This window comes from Oryctolagus cuniculus, chromosome 12 (genome assembly GCF_051225735.1).
Source record: "Oryctolagus cuniculus isolate XC-2025 breed Fujian yellow rabbit chromosome 12, ASM5122573v1, whole genome shotgun sequence".
NCBI lineage: Eukaryota > Metazoa > Chordata > Mammalia > Lagomorpha > Leporidae > Oryctolagus > Oryctolagus cuniculus.
The window spans coordinates 18,330,321-18,343,997 of NC_142878.1; the positions used below are offsets into that span (position 1 = coordinate 18,330,321).

Consider the following 13,677-nt stretch of genomic DNA (forward strand, 5'->3'; position numbering starts at 1 on the left):
AACCTAGAAAAATGCTAGGAGAAGTCCAGGAAGACTGTAATTCCTGGGTGTCTGAATTTCAGTTACAACAGAAAATTGTTTTTTCAGGAAGATCAACTATTTTTGCTAATGCTGTGTGCTGGCATATTCTGAAACCCCTCAAGGTTAACAGCAATACCACTATTTATTGAGCACTTACCTGGTGCCAGGTGCCCTGCTACCTCCTCCCCTCACCGCCCCCCCATCACTAATCCTCATGATTCTGCTAAACAAGTGGTAAGCCCATTAATGAGACTAAGCCCACAAGAATGGGTTAATTTGTCCCCTATCACAGAGCAAGCAGGTGCAGAAACTGGAATGAGAACCCACATTGTCTGATTATAAAGCCATGCTTTTCACTTTCTTTTAATTTTACATATATGTGTTTTGAAAGTAATATACTCAGAGGTTTCACAGGTCTTTATAAAGCATAAAGGTACATAAATTATGCATAAGGCACATAAAAATCAACTTCACTCGCAATTTTTCCTGTTACAACTGAAGTTCAAATTTGTGGCAACCACAATCATCTTTGATTCCTGTCACTCCCCTCTCTTATCACCCAGCTATCAACTCTCACCTGGCCAATCAGCAGTTTCCTGTGTACCATTCCAAAGGTACTGACACAAACACACACTTAAGTGTGTCTGTAGATGCCATGTATTTGGGCTCTGCCCCACCCCGTTTTAAATAACGGTAGATTTCACACACTGCTTTGCACATGTTTTTTCACTTTCACAGTGCATCTCAGAGATAATTCCATATAAATACAGTCTTTTAGTCCATTAGACAAACACAACCCCACCTTTTATTTGAAAGGAGAGTTATAGGGAGAGGGAGAGACAGAGAGAGAGATACATTCCATCTGCTGTTTTACTCCCTAAATAGTCACAATGGCCGGGGCTGCGCCAGGTCGAAGTCAGGAACTGGAACTCCATCTGGGTCTTCCATGTGGTTGGCAAGGGCACAAGTACTTGGGCCATCTTCTCCTGCCTTCTCAGATGCATTAGCAGGGAGCTGGATCAGAAGTGGAGCAGCCAGAACTTGAACCTGTGCTCATATGGGATGCTGGTGTCACAGGTGGTAGCTTAACCTGCTGAGCCTAACACCAGCCTCAAACCTTTTTTTTAACCGTTCCCTTATGAATAGACATTAGATTGCTTCCAGTTATTTGCTGCTATTAAAAAAAGTTATAATGAATAAACTCAAGCTACATAATTTTACAAGCATGTACAAGTAGTTACTCATGTAGGGTAAATTCTGAGCTGTCAAAAGGCATGCCCAGGGGCTGGCACTGTGGTGCAGCAGGTTAAGCCACTGCCTGCAGTACCAGCATCCCATATGGGTGCTGGTTTGAGTTTCAGCTGCTCCACTTCTGATCCAGGCCCATGCTAATGTGTGAAAGCAGCAGAGGAGGCCCAAGTACTTGGGCCCCTGCACCCACGTGGAAGACCCAGAAGAAGCTCCTGACTCCTAGCTTCTGCCTGGCATAGACTTAGCCATCGCAGTCATTTAGGGATTGATCTAGCAGATGGAAGATCTCTCTCTTTCTTTCTCTTCTCTCTCTGTAACTCTTTCAAATACATAAATCTTCTTCTTCAAAAAAAGGCATGCCAATTCCACTAGCCCATGCTACCTCAGGCTTCCAAGAAACTCACAGCCAGACTTACAATGACTTCTGTTTATTTTATTTAAAAACTTCACCTAAAATATCCAAGTATACTTTTCATTTTATTAAAAATTAGAAATAATTTTTCAGGACATACTCAAAGACCCAAACAGTCTGAAAGGCAGTTGTAGGCCAAAGTAAAATGACTTTGAAACCAGCAGCACAGTGTGTGGCTCCTCCTTTCCTCTCAGAAGGTGTCTGTTCCGGAGGACTCCGTGTCCCCGCGCCCCGTGCTGACACTCGGAGACTGAGAGCAGTCCTCCAGCTTCACAGAGGGCAGCGTCACCGACATCTTGGCAGGCGACGGCTGTGAAGCAGCTTTACCACCTGCGTGGAGGAGAAACTCATTCAGCCAAACAAGCAGATCTGTGGTATTTATGTGCTTTTCATTTTCCTAAATACTACAGGGAGATAAAAACAAGGATCGCATGCAGGAACTTCACTTCTCCAGGTGCTAAGAACTTGTCAGAGAAATAACATACACCCTTCCTCCTTTCCACTCTCACTTCCAACCGTCAAAAACAACTTTAAAAGTTTGCAAGTACTAAAGGGCTGACACGGATGATAAATGTCAGGGAAGACAGAGTGTACTTTGGAATCCAGGCAGTTTCTTACTAGCTGCGTGTTTCAGGAAAGTGATTTTACCACTCAAAAGTCAGTGTGCCCATATGTTAAACAGGATGACAATATGAGGGATCTCCATAAAGTTCATGGAAAATATGTATTATGGGGGCCAGCACTGTGGCATAGCAGGTAAAGCCACCACCTGCAGTGCCAGCATCCCATATAGGTGGCCAGTTCAAGTCCTGTCTACTCTACTCCCTATCCAGCTCTCTGCCATGGCCTGGGAAAGCATGAGGACTGCAAGAACCAGCGTTGATGCTGGCAAGAGTGAACTGCCCCAAATGGTAGAGTTAGAAACGTGCCAGGGGATTCCAATTCAATCCCATCAAAGTGGCATGTACCAATGCCATCTCACTAGCCCAAGTGATCAATTTCTGTTCATAATTGATCATAATGATAGGACTAAGAGTCAAAGGGATCACATATACAAGACTAGTGTCTGCGAATACTAACTGATAGAATTAAAAAGGGAGAGAACGATCCAACATGGGAAGTGGGATACACAGCAGATTCATATAATGGCAGAAGTCCTAAACAGCACTCTGGCCTCAGAATCAGCCCTTAAGGCAGTCAGATCTGACTAAAAAGCCCATGAGAGTATTTCAGGCATGGAAAGCCAGGACACTGTGGCAAACAAAACAAAACAAAACAAAACAAAAAAAAAAACTAAATAAAAGATCTCAGCAAGTGAGATCCCAGTGGAAAGAATAGGTCATCAAAGAAGGAGGTACCTTTCTCTGAAGGGAGGCGAGAACTTCCACTTTGACTATGACCTTGTCTAAATATGATCAGAGTTGGTGAACTCAAAAGGCTTCCATAGCCTTGGCGACTCATGACAAGAGCCTGGTAATTACTGATGCCATAAACAAGAGTGTCAATTTGTTAAGTTAACAGCAGGAGTCACTGTGCACTTACTCCTCATGTAGGGTCTCTGTCCTAAATGTGCTGTACATTGTGATTTAATGCTATAACTAGTACTCAAACAGTATTTTACACTTTGTGTTTCTGTGTGGGTGCAAACTGCTGAAAGCTTTACTTAATATATGCTAAACTGATCTTCTGTACATAAAGAGAATCGAAAGTGAATCTTGATGTGAACGGAAAGGGAGAGAGAGTGGGAGAGGGGAGGGTTGCGGATAGGAGGGAAGTTATGGGGGTGAAGACATTGTAATCCATAAGCTGTACTTTGGAAATTTATATTCATTAAATAAAAGTTAAAAAAACTTTAAGTGAATGAAATAATACAGATCTTCTGTATGTGGATTGTTTCTTTGAACAATTTTGGTGATACTTAATGAATATGTGTTTCTGATAGGACTATTCTGAGAAATGGATTTGCAGAGTCATGGGATACACCTCTGTCCGTAACACTCCTGATGGAGAAAAATAGGGATGACAGAGGACTTCAGTGAGGGAGGAAGAACCAGCTGACAACGACTTGTAACAGACCACGGAGAGAACAGAGTGATGCTGCTTGGGTGGCTGGAAAATGCTGTGTTTGAAAGATAGTTTTGGAGAGAGACAAGGAGCAACGGAAGATTTTTGAGAAGCTTGGAGCTACTGTGGAAAGATGGTTGTATCAGTTAGAAAGGCATTCAACTTCATGTTGTAGAAAGCTTCAATGTTATAATGAGATGGGGATTGTTTTTTCTTAAATAGTAAGAAGTCTGGAAGGAAATGTTTTGTTGCTTTTCACACAGAACTCAATAAAGCCCACTAGGATCTAGGAGCTGCCTTTCCCTCTGTGGCATCCTTAGCATGTTACCATTTTCATTCTTTCTTGCTGTCCTGTAGCCTCAAGATAGTTGCCTCAGATACAGATACCAAGTCTAAATTCCAAGCAGCAGGAAGGCTGTAGGGGAGTAATTTTCCATACAAAACTCCAAAGACTCTTGCCAAGTCTTATTATCAAAAGTGGGATACCCCTCTGTATAAGTGAGCCATCAAAACTGAAGCATAATATTATTGAATTTGGTGCGCCTTGACTATGACCCATTGCCCTGGGACTGGGTGTGCTTAGTGAAGAAAAGGATATCTAGATTGATTTTTTTGTCTTTCATAGCAGCGATGGCCTCAGAGTGATAAAAAGGGGAGGGGAGTACTTTTCATTTAACACGCAATTTTTCATTCATATACTGAATTAGGAAAATAAATTCTCATAGAGAAAATTGATGTATCATTCCATTTGATGATTGAAAATTTGCTGTCTTTTTATTCTTATTCTTTTTGTTATTTTTATTGTTAATATTAGTGACATCACTAGGTAAATTGTAGGTGCTGTGTCTCAAAGTGAGTTTGCCCAAGCACATTATCAGTTACATAAAGTTATTTTTTTACAAGAATTTCCAGAATAAAGTGAAATCTTAGAGCAGGCAAGCATTGTGAGCTGCTGCAATTACAGGCAGTGTGGTGTAGAGATTTCTGATGCATAATTAAAACATCCCATCACAGGGCTAACAGATCCAAAATAGCCCCAATTTCGTCTTTCATGTAATTTCATTTCTTTCTCTGACATGCAGTTGTTGATTGCTGACAAATGAATCTGTCATAAAATCAGTTAACGTCAGATGACCAGTGCATTGACTTAAATGTTGTGAAAAACCTCCTATGTATTGCTAGACAAAGAAAAAATGGTCATATGGGAGACTTTTGTTTTAAACAAGTGTTAGAAATCAGGTCAGTCTATAAATTCCATCTTCTAGCAGTTTATTTCTAACAAGTAGCAAAATGAGATGCTGGTTATTAAAGTTCTGGTAACATAAACATACTTCTGTTTCTTGTTGTTCTTTCATTATTCTGTTTGGTGCTATGGGGGCTGTATTAATTTGTCAAAGGCTAAAATTTTCTGTATTGGGTGGAACTAACAGGAAACAGCATAATCACATTCTAGGAACCTACTTTACAGACAGGGCTAAGATGGTGCTAAGAGGACAGAGGATGAAGGAGATTGGGTCCTCATCCTTAAAATGCTCCTTATCTAGTGGTAGAGACAACACGTTCAGGAACACTTAGTTTAAATTAGGTGGAAGTAGAGGTTGAGTTGAGAGCTTGAAGACAGAGGAAAGCAATGAAGGAAAAGAAAAAAAGGAAACAAAGTCAAGATCAGGCGAATGTGTTCAGGAAACTCCAGTGTTCTGATGGCAAAGTGCAGACTGTGGACAGGACGAGCACTGACAGAGGAGCTGGAAAGAAGGCCAGACCGAGTCCTGTAAACAACCAGGAATCTAAAAGATGCTGACAGAGGATTAAGAAGAGCAGAAAAGAGACTGCTGATAGCTGTGTGGGAAGTGGGACCCAGGGGAAGGCCCCACGGAAATAGCCTATGGAAGAAGTGAGACTTCCTGGCAGTGCAAATAAAGCAAAGGTATTTTGGAGAGAGACTCGGCACTCACAAAGACTCAAGTTTGGCTCTGAAATGACAGATCTGGTTGCTCAAGTGGGCAGTAATAAAAATATAAACAAACTTGGAGGCTATGGAAGTGTGGAGAGATGGGGAGATACTCGGACTAGTTACATCACTGATGAATGTGAATGCCTGCAAGATGTGTGAACGGAATTTTCCAGTAAGCTACTGCAGTCAAAGATTTCAAAGACTGCAAGGCAGTTTTGGAGATACAAAATAAGCAGTCATCCACACAGACATATTAATGAGAACTGCAATTACACAGGGAGAGAAAGCAAACTGAGTACAGGAATGACGACAAAGATGTGTGCAAGGGGAGGAAAGGTGAATCAAGGAAAACAAAGTGCCAGATACGTAGGAAAAGACTCACAAGAGCCAAGAGCCACACAAGCTTAAAAGATGGCATTCAAAAAGAATTAGTCTAATTAATTCATAATTGCTAGAGCTTAGACTACAATTCACTTGTCCTTTGTACTACATGAATTGATTTAATTATCCACAAGAAAAAATGATGATGTGTAAAGGTGGTTGAGGGAAATTCTATTTAAGTAGAGGCAGGCAATGGCAGGGACAGCTAAGGAGAGAAACAGTGATGAAGTTTCAAGCACAAGTCAACACCAGGTCCACAAGAGCTCTGTTAGGGCTAAGGTTGGTACAGAGCTGGCACAGAGAAGGCACTCGCACAGGCCAGCTTTTATCTTATGCAACTGGAGAGGAACCATGCCAGGAGGCAACGACTCTCAGGGTGGGCTGCAAAAGGTACTCTGCTTTAGAGGATAGGAATGAGGAATGCTTCCCTGAAATGCAACAAGGAGAGAAACAGGAGGGAGAGACACATACAGGAACAGAACTATGGAAGACCTCCAAAGAGTTACGCTGCTTTAAACTCTAGTTAACCATGTTTCAATCAATAAATTTATCAGTAACATCTTATTAAAATCATGTGTTAGTATAAATTTTGGGAAGACATTTTAAAGCTCACTTATACAAGCTAAACAATCACAGTTTAAAACTTTGGGACAGGGCCAGCACAGTGGGTTAAGCCACTGTCCGCAGTGCTGGCATCCCATGTGGGCACCGGTTCAATTCCTGGATGCTTTACTTCAGATCCAGCTCCCTGCTAATACACCTGGGAAAGCAATAAAGAATGGCCCAGGTGCTCAGGCCCCTGCACCCACATGGGAGACCCAGAGGAAGCTCCTGGTTCCTGCTTCAGTCTGGCCCAGCTCTGGCTGTTGTGGCCATTTGGAGACTAGCCCAGTGGATGGAAGAACTATCTGTCTGTCTCTGTCCCTCCTTCTCTCTCTGTAACTCTTCCCTTCAAATAAAATAAAACTTTAGGAAAAAAAACTTTGTAAGATAACTTTTCAGGTTGGGAATATAAGAAAAAAGTATTACTTTGACTACTATTAATAGGCAGAAAGAGTAACATTCAAATTCAGTTAAGGTCCTCATAGAATTTAAACTTCTTTTAAAGCAAAGACAATACCTTGATAAATCACCATTAAAGCAAATATAAATCTACCCATATTTAACACAGTTTGGTGCTTTTAAAGCTTTTTCAGTCAAGTCATTACTAAATGATGTAATGGTTTCAACAGTTGTTCTCAGGTCTTTTTAAAAAATAAAAAACAAACCATTGATTCCATGGGCTTGCACTATGTCCTTTAACCTGGCACACATTTAAGCTGGGGATGCCACAGGGTCAGACTGTGTGTTGACTCTTTCTCTCTTTCTCTCTTTCTCTCTTTCTCTCTTTCTCTCTTTCTCTCTTTCTCTCTTTCTCTCTTTCTCTCTTTCTCTCTTTCTCTCTTTCTTTCCTTTCTTTCTTTCTTTCTTTCTTTCTTTCTTTCTTTCTTTCTTTCTTTCTTTCTTTCTTTCTTTCTTTCTTTCTTTCTTTCTTTCTTTCTTTCTTTCTTTCTTTCTTTTCTTTCTTTCTTTCTTTCTTTCTTTCTTTCTTTCTTTCTTTCTTTCCTTTCTTTCTTTCTTTCTTTCTTTCTTTCTTTCTTTCTTTCTTTCTTTCTTTCTTTCCTCTCTCTCTCTCTCTCTTTTTTTTTTTTTTTTTTGACAGGCAGAGTGGAGAGAGAGAGAGGGAGGGAGAGAAAGGTCTTCCTTTTCCGTTGGTTCACCCCTCAATGGCCGCTGCGGCCGGCACACCGCGCTGATCTGAAGCCAGGAGCCAGGTGCTTCTCCTGGTCTCCCATGCGGGTGCAGGGCCCAAGCACTTGGGCCATCCTCCACTGCACTCCCGGGCCATAGCAGAGAGCTGGACTGGAAGAGGAGCAACTGGGACAGAATCCGGCGCCCCGACCGGGACTAGAACCTGGGGTGCCAGCACCGCAGGCGGAAGATTAGCCTAGTGAGCTGCGGCGCCAGCAACTCTAAGATATAATTTTTTTTTAAGATTTATTTATTTGAAAGTCAGAGTTACACAGAGAGAGGAGAGGCAGAGAAAGAGAGGTCTTCCATTCGCTGGTTCACTCCCCAGTTGGCCGCAATGGCCAGAGCTGCGCTGATCCAAATCCAGGAACTAGGAGCCTCCTCCGGGTCTCCCATGAGGGTGCAGGGGCCCAAGGACTTGGGCCATCTTCTACTGCTTTCCCAGGCCATAGCAGAGAGCTGGATGGGAAGTGGAGCAGCCAGGACTCGAACCGGTGCCCAAATGGGATGCCAGCACTGCAGGTGGCAGCTTTACCCCTACGCCACAGTGTTGGCCCCCTAAGATATAATTTAATACATTTTTTAGACTCTGGAAATTTCATTTTTTTTTTTGCTTTAAAAATATTTAAAGTTCACGGGGTGGGAGTTTATTTGAACAGTTAAGATATCCACATCCCACATCAGACTACCTGGGTTCCATTCCTAACTCTGGCTTCTGATTTCTACTTCCTACCACTTCAAGCCCTTGATGGCTCAAGTAGTTGGGGTCCTGCTACCCACATGGGAAGTCTGAATTGAGTTACCAGCTCCCTAGTTCAGCTCGAGCATTTGAGGAGTGAAGCAATGAATGTAAGCTAGAGCTCTCTCACTCGGTCTCTTGCCCTCTTTCTCTATCCCATAAATAAATAAAGAAATAAATAATTTTTAAAAATAGGGTTCAAAAATAAATTTTGTTATGTTTTCTGTTCTTTAATGCTGAATTTAGAAGAATAAGGAACAGAAAACCTAAAACTAATTTATTCTAAGTAACACTGGTGATGATATGGAATCTTTACCATTCATTTTATGATGTTGCTTACATATTGTACATATATTTAAAAATATACATAATACAGTTTTCTAAAAGCTTTTCAGGTTTAGATAATCCATTTCAGCAACAGGTTTTAGATTATGACTAATTCTTTAAACACATGGTAACCTATTGTTTTATCTGTTATTTACAAACTGAAAGGAATCCAAACAAAGCATTGTCTCCTAACACAACATGAGACAAGCAGAGAGGAGAAGGAAAAGCTCCCTTGATAGTTCTACAGCTTTCCAAACCCTTCACTCTAAGAAGCAACACATGGCAAAAGCCATATACTTGTACGTGATTGTATGGTGTTCTTCTAAGATGCATAGATGGTAGAATGACTTTTTTTTTTTAAGATTTATTTATTGAAAGGCAGAAAGAAAAAGAGAGAGAGAGAGAGATCTTCCATCCACTGGTTCACTCCATAAATGGACACAATGGCTGGGTTGTGCCAGGCCAAAGCCAGGGACCAGGAACTGCATCCAGGTCTCCCATGTAGGTAGGCAGGGGCCCAAATACTTAGGCCATCTTTCACTGCTTTCCCAGGCACATTGGCGGGGAGCTGATCTCTCTGATATGAAATGCTGGCATCACAGGTGACAGGTTAATCTGCTGTGCCATAATGCTAGCCCTATGGACTGACTTTTAGTTGCCTAGATTTGGATTTTTCTATAAGTAAAGACTGGTTTTCTTTTTTTCTTTTTTAAAGATTTATTTATTTGAAAATCAGAGTTACAGAGAGGAAGGGTTAGTTCTTTTTCATCTCTTGGTTCACTCTCCAGATAGCCTCAATGGCCAGGGCTGGCCAGGAGTTTCTTCCAGGTCTCCCATGTGGCTGGCAGGAGCCCCAAAGACTTGGGTCATCCTCTACTGCTTTTCCCAGGCCATTAGCAGGGCACTGGATCAGAAGTGGAGCAGCCAGGACATGAACTAGTGCCTGTATGGGATGCTGGCATCACAGGTAGAGGCTTAACCAACCCGCTATGTCACAGTGCAGGCCCCAAAGACAGGTTTCTTATAAAGTTGCATTTAACAATAAAATTAAAAAAGGAAACAAATGTAATAATCATTAATCCAAGTACATAGAGGATTTTTTTAAAATTGGATTTTTTTAAAAGACTTATTTATTTATTATTTAAAAGGCAGAGTTATATATATAGAGAGAGACAGAGACAGAGAGGTCTTCCATCTGCTGGTTCACTCCTCAAATGGCCACAATGGCCAGTGCTGGGCTGATCTGAAGCCAGGAGCCAGGAGTCTCCTTCAGGTCTCCCACATGGGCACAGGGGCCCAAGGACCTGGGCAACTTCTGCTATCCCAGGCCACAGCAGAGTGCTAGGTTGGAAGTGGAGCAGCTGGGACCAGAACTGGCGCCCATATGGGATGCCGATGCTGTAGGTGGCAGCTTTACCCACCAAGCCACAGTGCGGTCCCCCACAGAGGATCTTAACCCAGGGTCCATGGACAGGTGACTAGGGATCTGTGAATACCCTGAAACATCATGAAAATTGTTTCCTTTAAGCAGAATTTCAGAGGGAGATAAGTGGTCACAGCTATCAGTGTCTTAAAGGGGTCTGTGGTTCCTAAATACTTAAGTAAACTTTACTTAAAAGATATCCTGGCCCCCCATGCAAGTGGATCACACTGTCTTAGCTGTTTTCACAGCAGTAGTAGTGAAATATCAGGAGTTCCTCTCCTATGAACTGCGGATCCTTGTTCCCTGTAGACAAGTTGATTGTGGCACTCACTGATCTGCCCCGTAATTCTTTCTTTGTGTGTCTGTCACTTCCACTGGACAATGGTACCTTCAGAGTACTCACAGTCTTCTGAGAGACTAGTACAGCAGCTACCCAGTAAGTATCTGCGAGCTTTTCCTCTTTATTGTTTATTGTTCCTGGTTTGCAAGTCTGTCAGTCCTGCGAAAAATGTGCTCCAGTGGGAGGGTGAGTGTCTATCTACCACTGCATTCTACAAAGCTGCAGGATGACTGCTGAACCAAACTGATTTGTTTCTACCCAGAAAGTCTGTGGTTCCTCTTGGCTAATACCTTGCTTAGATCCACACTTACCAGATCCTGTCTTTAAAAATCAGCCCTGAGTTCCAGCAATGCAATTGCTTCCCAGCTGTCTCTGAAAATGTTACAGAATTTCAGCTGTGTTTTACTGAGTTCTTGAAGCGTTTTTCCTGTCCGCCCTGGGCTAGTCCACTTCTGCTTCCATTCCCTGGGTAAGCAGCTGCGAACCTATCCTGCTATACTCAATTCTCCTCACAAGCTTAGTTCTCAGCCCTGCAGATTTTGCAACACCACAGCTTCAGTGCTCCAGAACAAACACAAGCCTTGGTGAAGACCAGCCTTGTCATTTGATGTCAGGCGTCATTTGCAATATTTTATTTGCCTCTGCATTCCAGAATTGACTAATCACCAGGAAATAGTTCTTACTTTTATGTTTAAAAAGCTGATATAAAATGTTACAGTAGTCTTATCCCTAAATACATGTTAGACATATAAATCCTGTTACATTTTTTGAGTTCACTCTTGCTTTACTATTGCTATTCAAATGAGTTGACAAATGCTTATTTAAAAGTTTATAATTTACGATAAAAATAAAGCAGTTCCTATAGGAAGAATAAATGTACAGGCACCTGTAAAAACAACTCCAGTTCTTTCTCCTCTCGAAAGCAATGGTTAATGTGAAAGATCTGTCTCTTCTTATGCCAGGTTCCAGCTGCTTCACTTTGTTTAAAACTGACTTCAAAGTTTAAACACTGTCCTGTCCCAACAAATAGCCTCCCCCGGATGGAATTACCTCCAATACTATACTCAGTGCTCTGAATACCACACCTGCAGCCTTTTAATTCGACGTTTTTGAAACTTTCCAAAGGGAAATGACGGGATTTTTTCTCTGTATCCTAACTTCTGCCTTTTGGAGAGTTTAGTGCACAGAGGGAGTTCTATACCTGGGATGAATTTATAGATATTTTAGAAGAATTTTAAAATGGTATTAGTTTTTCTACACTGATTACAAGGAAAATAAATCATAAGGAAATGAAAGAAAATATGAACGTTTCCAAGTTCAACATTTAAAGTAAAAATCTTACCTGTAAATACAGATGCAAGATACAGATTGGGCTCAATTTGTGTTCGATCCATATCACTTGGTGAAACTATATTTTTAAAAAAAATTTTAGAAGACAATCAGTTAAGCATCGAAATATTCACAATGCACTTCTATTCTCTATGAACACAAGCCAAACGTACTCCCACAGTTATTCTCATAAAACCAGGCAAACAGAACCCTAATCCAGTGGCCGCAATGTAAAGAAGGAAGTTAAACAGTTAAATTTTAATGACCGTGGGTAGAAAAATACCGAACGGAACACCTGTAGGCATCAAAGATGAGGGAAAGGAGGAACAAAGGGTCAAGAGAGAATTTTTGATTCCTACTAAATGAATTTCTTCTAAGGTTAACAGTTGTCACAGATTCTCTTACTAAAGCATTTAATCGTTACCAAAAGAGGCTTAGGATCTCTGTTCACTAGGCCAGTCTGGGCACACTGCTCAACACAGTCGGTACAGAAAAACTAATGAAGTTGTCAGTAGGCACAACAGAAAAGGACATTTATTAATAAACCAAAAGCAAAATTGAATATATTAAATGAAATAGGCTAGAGGAAGAACCTTTCACGGCCAGAGAATTAGGAAGCAGAGCAGAGACAGAGGACACAGTGCACACAAGATGGTACCATGGGCACCAGGGCGTGGGTCCACACTGATATACTGTTACCTGTACTCTGAAATACAGTCAATGGTAGCCATCAATAACTGTTGTTTCAAACAAATTCTTAGAGGCAAAAAATGTATAATATGTTACAATCAGTATTTCTTTTCTCATTTTTTTATGAGAGAAAAATCAGTCATCTCTCAAGCTTCTTTTATTTCAGAAAAATTCCCAGCGGATTTTACAAGATGATAAGCTAGTTAAGTGCACAAGACTATAATCATTAAACATTTCATTACACTGAGCAGTATTTTCTCACTGGGGACAAACATATTAAACTACTGCATGGGTCTGGTGTTGTGGTACAGTGGGTTAAGCTGCTGCTTGTGATACCAAATCCCATTTAGGAGCCCGGGTTCAAGTCTTGGCTTTCTCTCCTTCCAATCTAGCTCCCCTGCTAATGGGCCTCTAAAAGCAAAAGATAACCCAAGTGCATGGGCCCTTGCCACTCAAATGGGAGTCCAGGATGGGGTTCTGGCTTCCTGCTTCAGCCTGGCCTAGCCTCTGCCACTGTGGACATCTGGAGAGTGAACCAGCACACAGACGATCTCTGTCACTCTCTCTCTCAAATAATAAAACAAATCTTAAAAACTAAATTGCAGCTGTCCTGTAAAAAACTCATAAAAGTATGCTAAAATTAGATGCAATCCAGAGTAAGAAAAAATAAAGCTAAAAAGAATAACTTTAGAAGAAAATGTAACTTTCTAAGGATTGTAGATACGAGTTACTTGTATGTATCTTCAAATGGACCAAAACTGCACAGCCAGTTTTGATGTGGTTTAAACAATCTGTGAATGCACTAGAAGTGTCCCCTGTGATGCTGCCTCTCTGCCTGGAGATTTGCGCGGACCAGAGAGAGGGAGGGAGGGTCCCGACTGATCCCTCAGGCTTCCCGGCCCTGCCTCTCTGCGATCAGACCCCTCACAGGCCCCTCCCACTGAACAGCCATTTG

General features: G+C 41.6%; 1 protein-coding gene across 9 annotated transcripts in view; it reads right to left on the bottom strand.

Annotated features, from left to right (window-relative positions):
- Positions 1-1,684: 1,684 nt before the first annotated feature.
- KIAA0586 (KIAA0586 ortholog) overlaps positions 1,685-13,677 on the bottom strand; it is a 118,717-nt gene continuing 106,724 nt past the window's right edge. For all 9 annotated transcript variants that reach the window (XR_007910261.3, XM_008269722.5, XM_008269714.5 and 6 more), the window contains 2 exons: positions 12,046-12,111; positions 1,685-2,014 (listed from right to left, as the gene is read on the bottom strand). Coding sequence is in view for 8 of the 9 variants with exons in the window: in XM_008269722.5 (XP_008267944.3) it covers positions 1,875-2,014; positions 12,046-12,111 (206 nt within the window). In the remaining variant the exon portion in view is untranslated. The remainder of the gene's footprint in view (positions 2,015-12,045; positions 12,112-13,677) is intronic.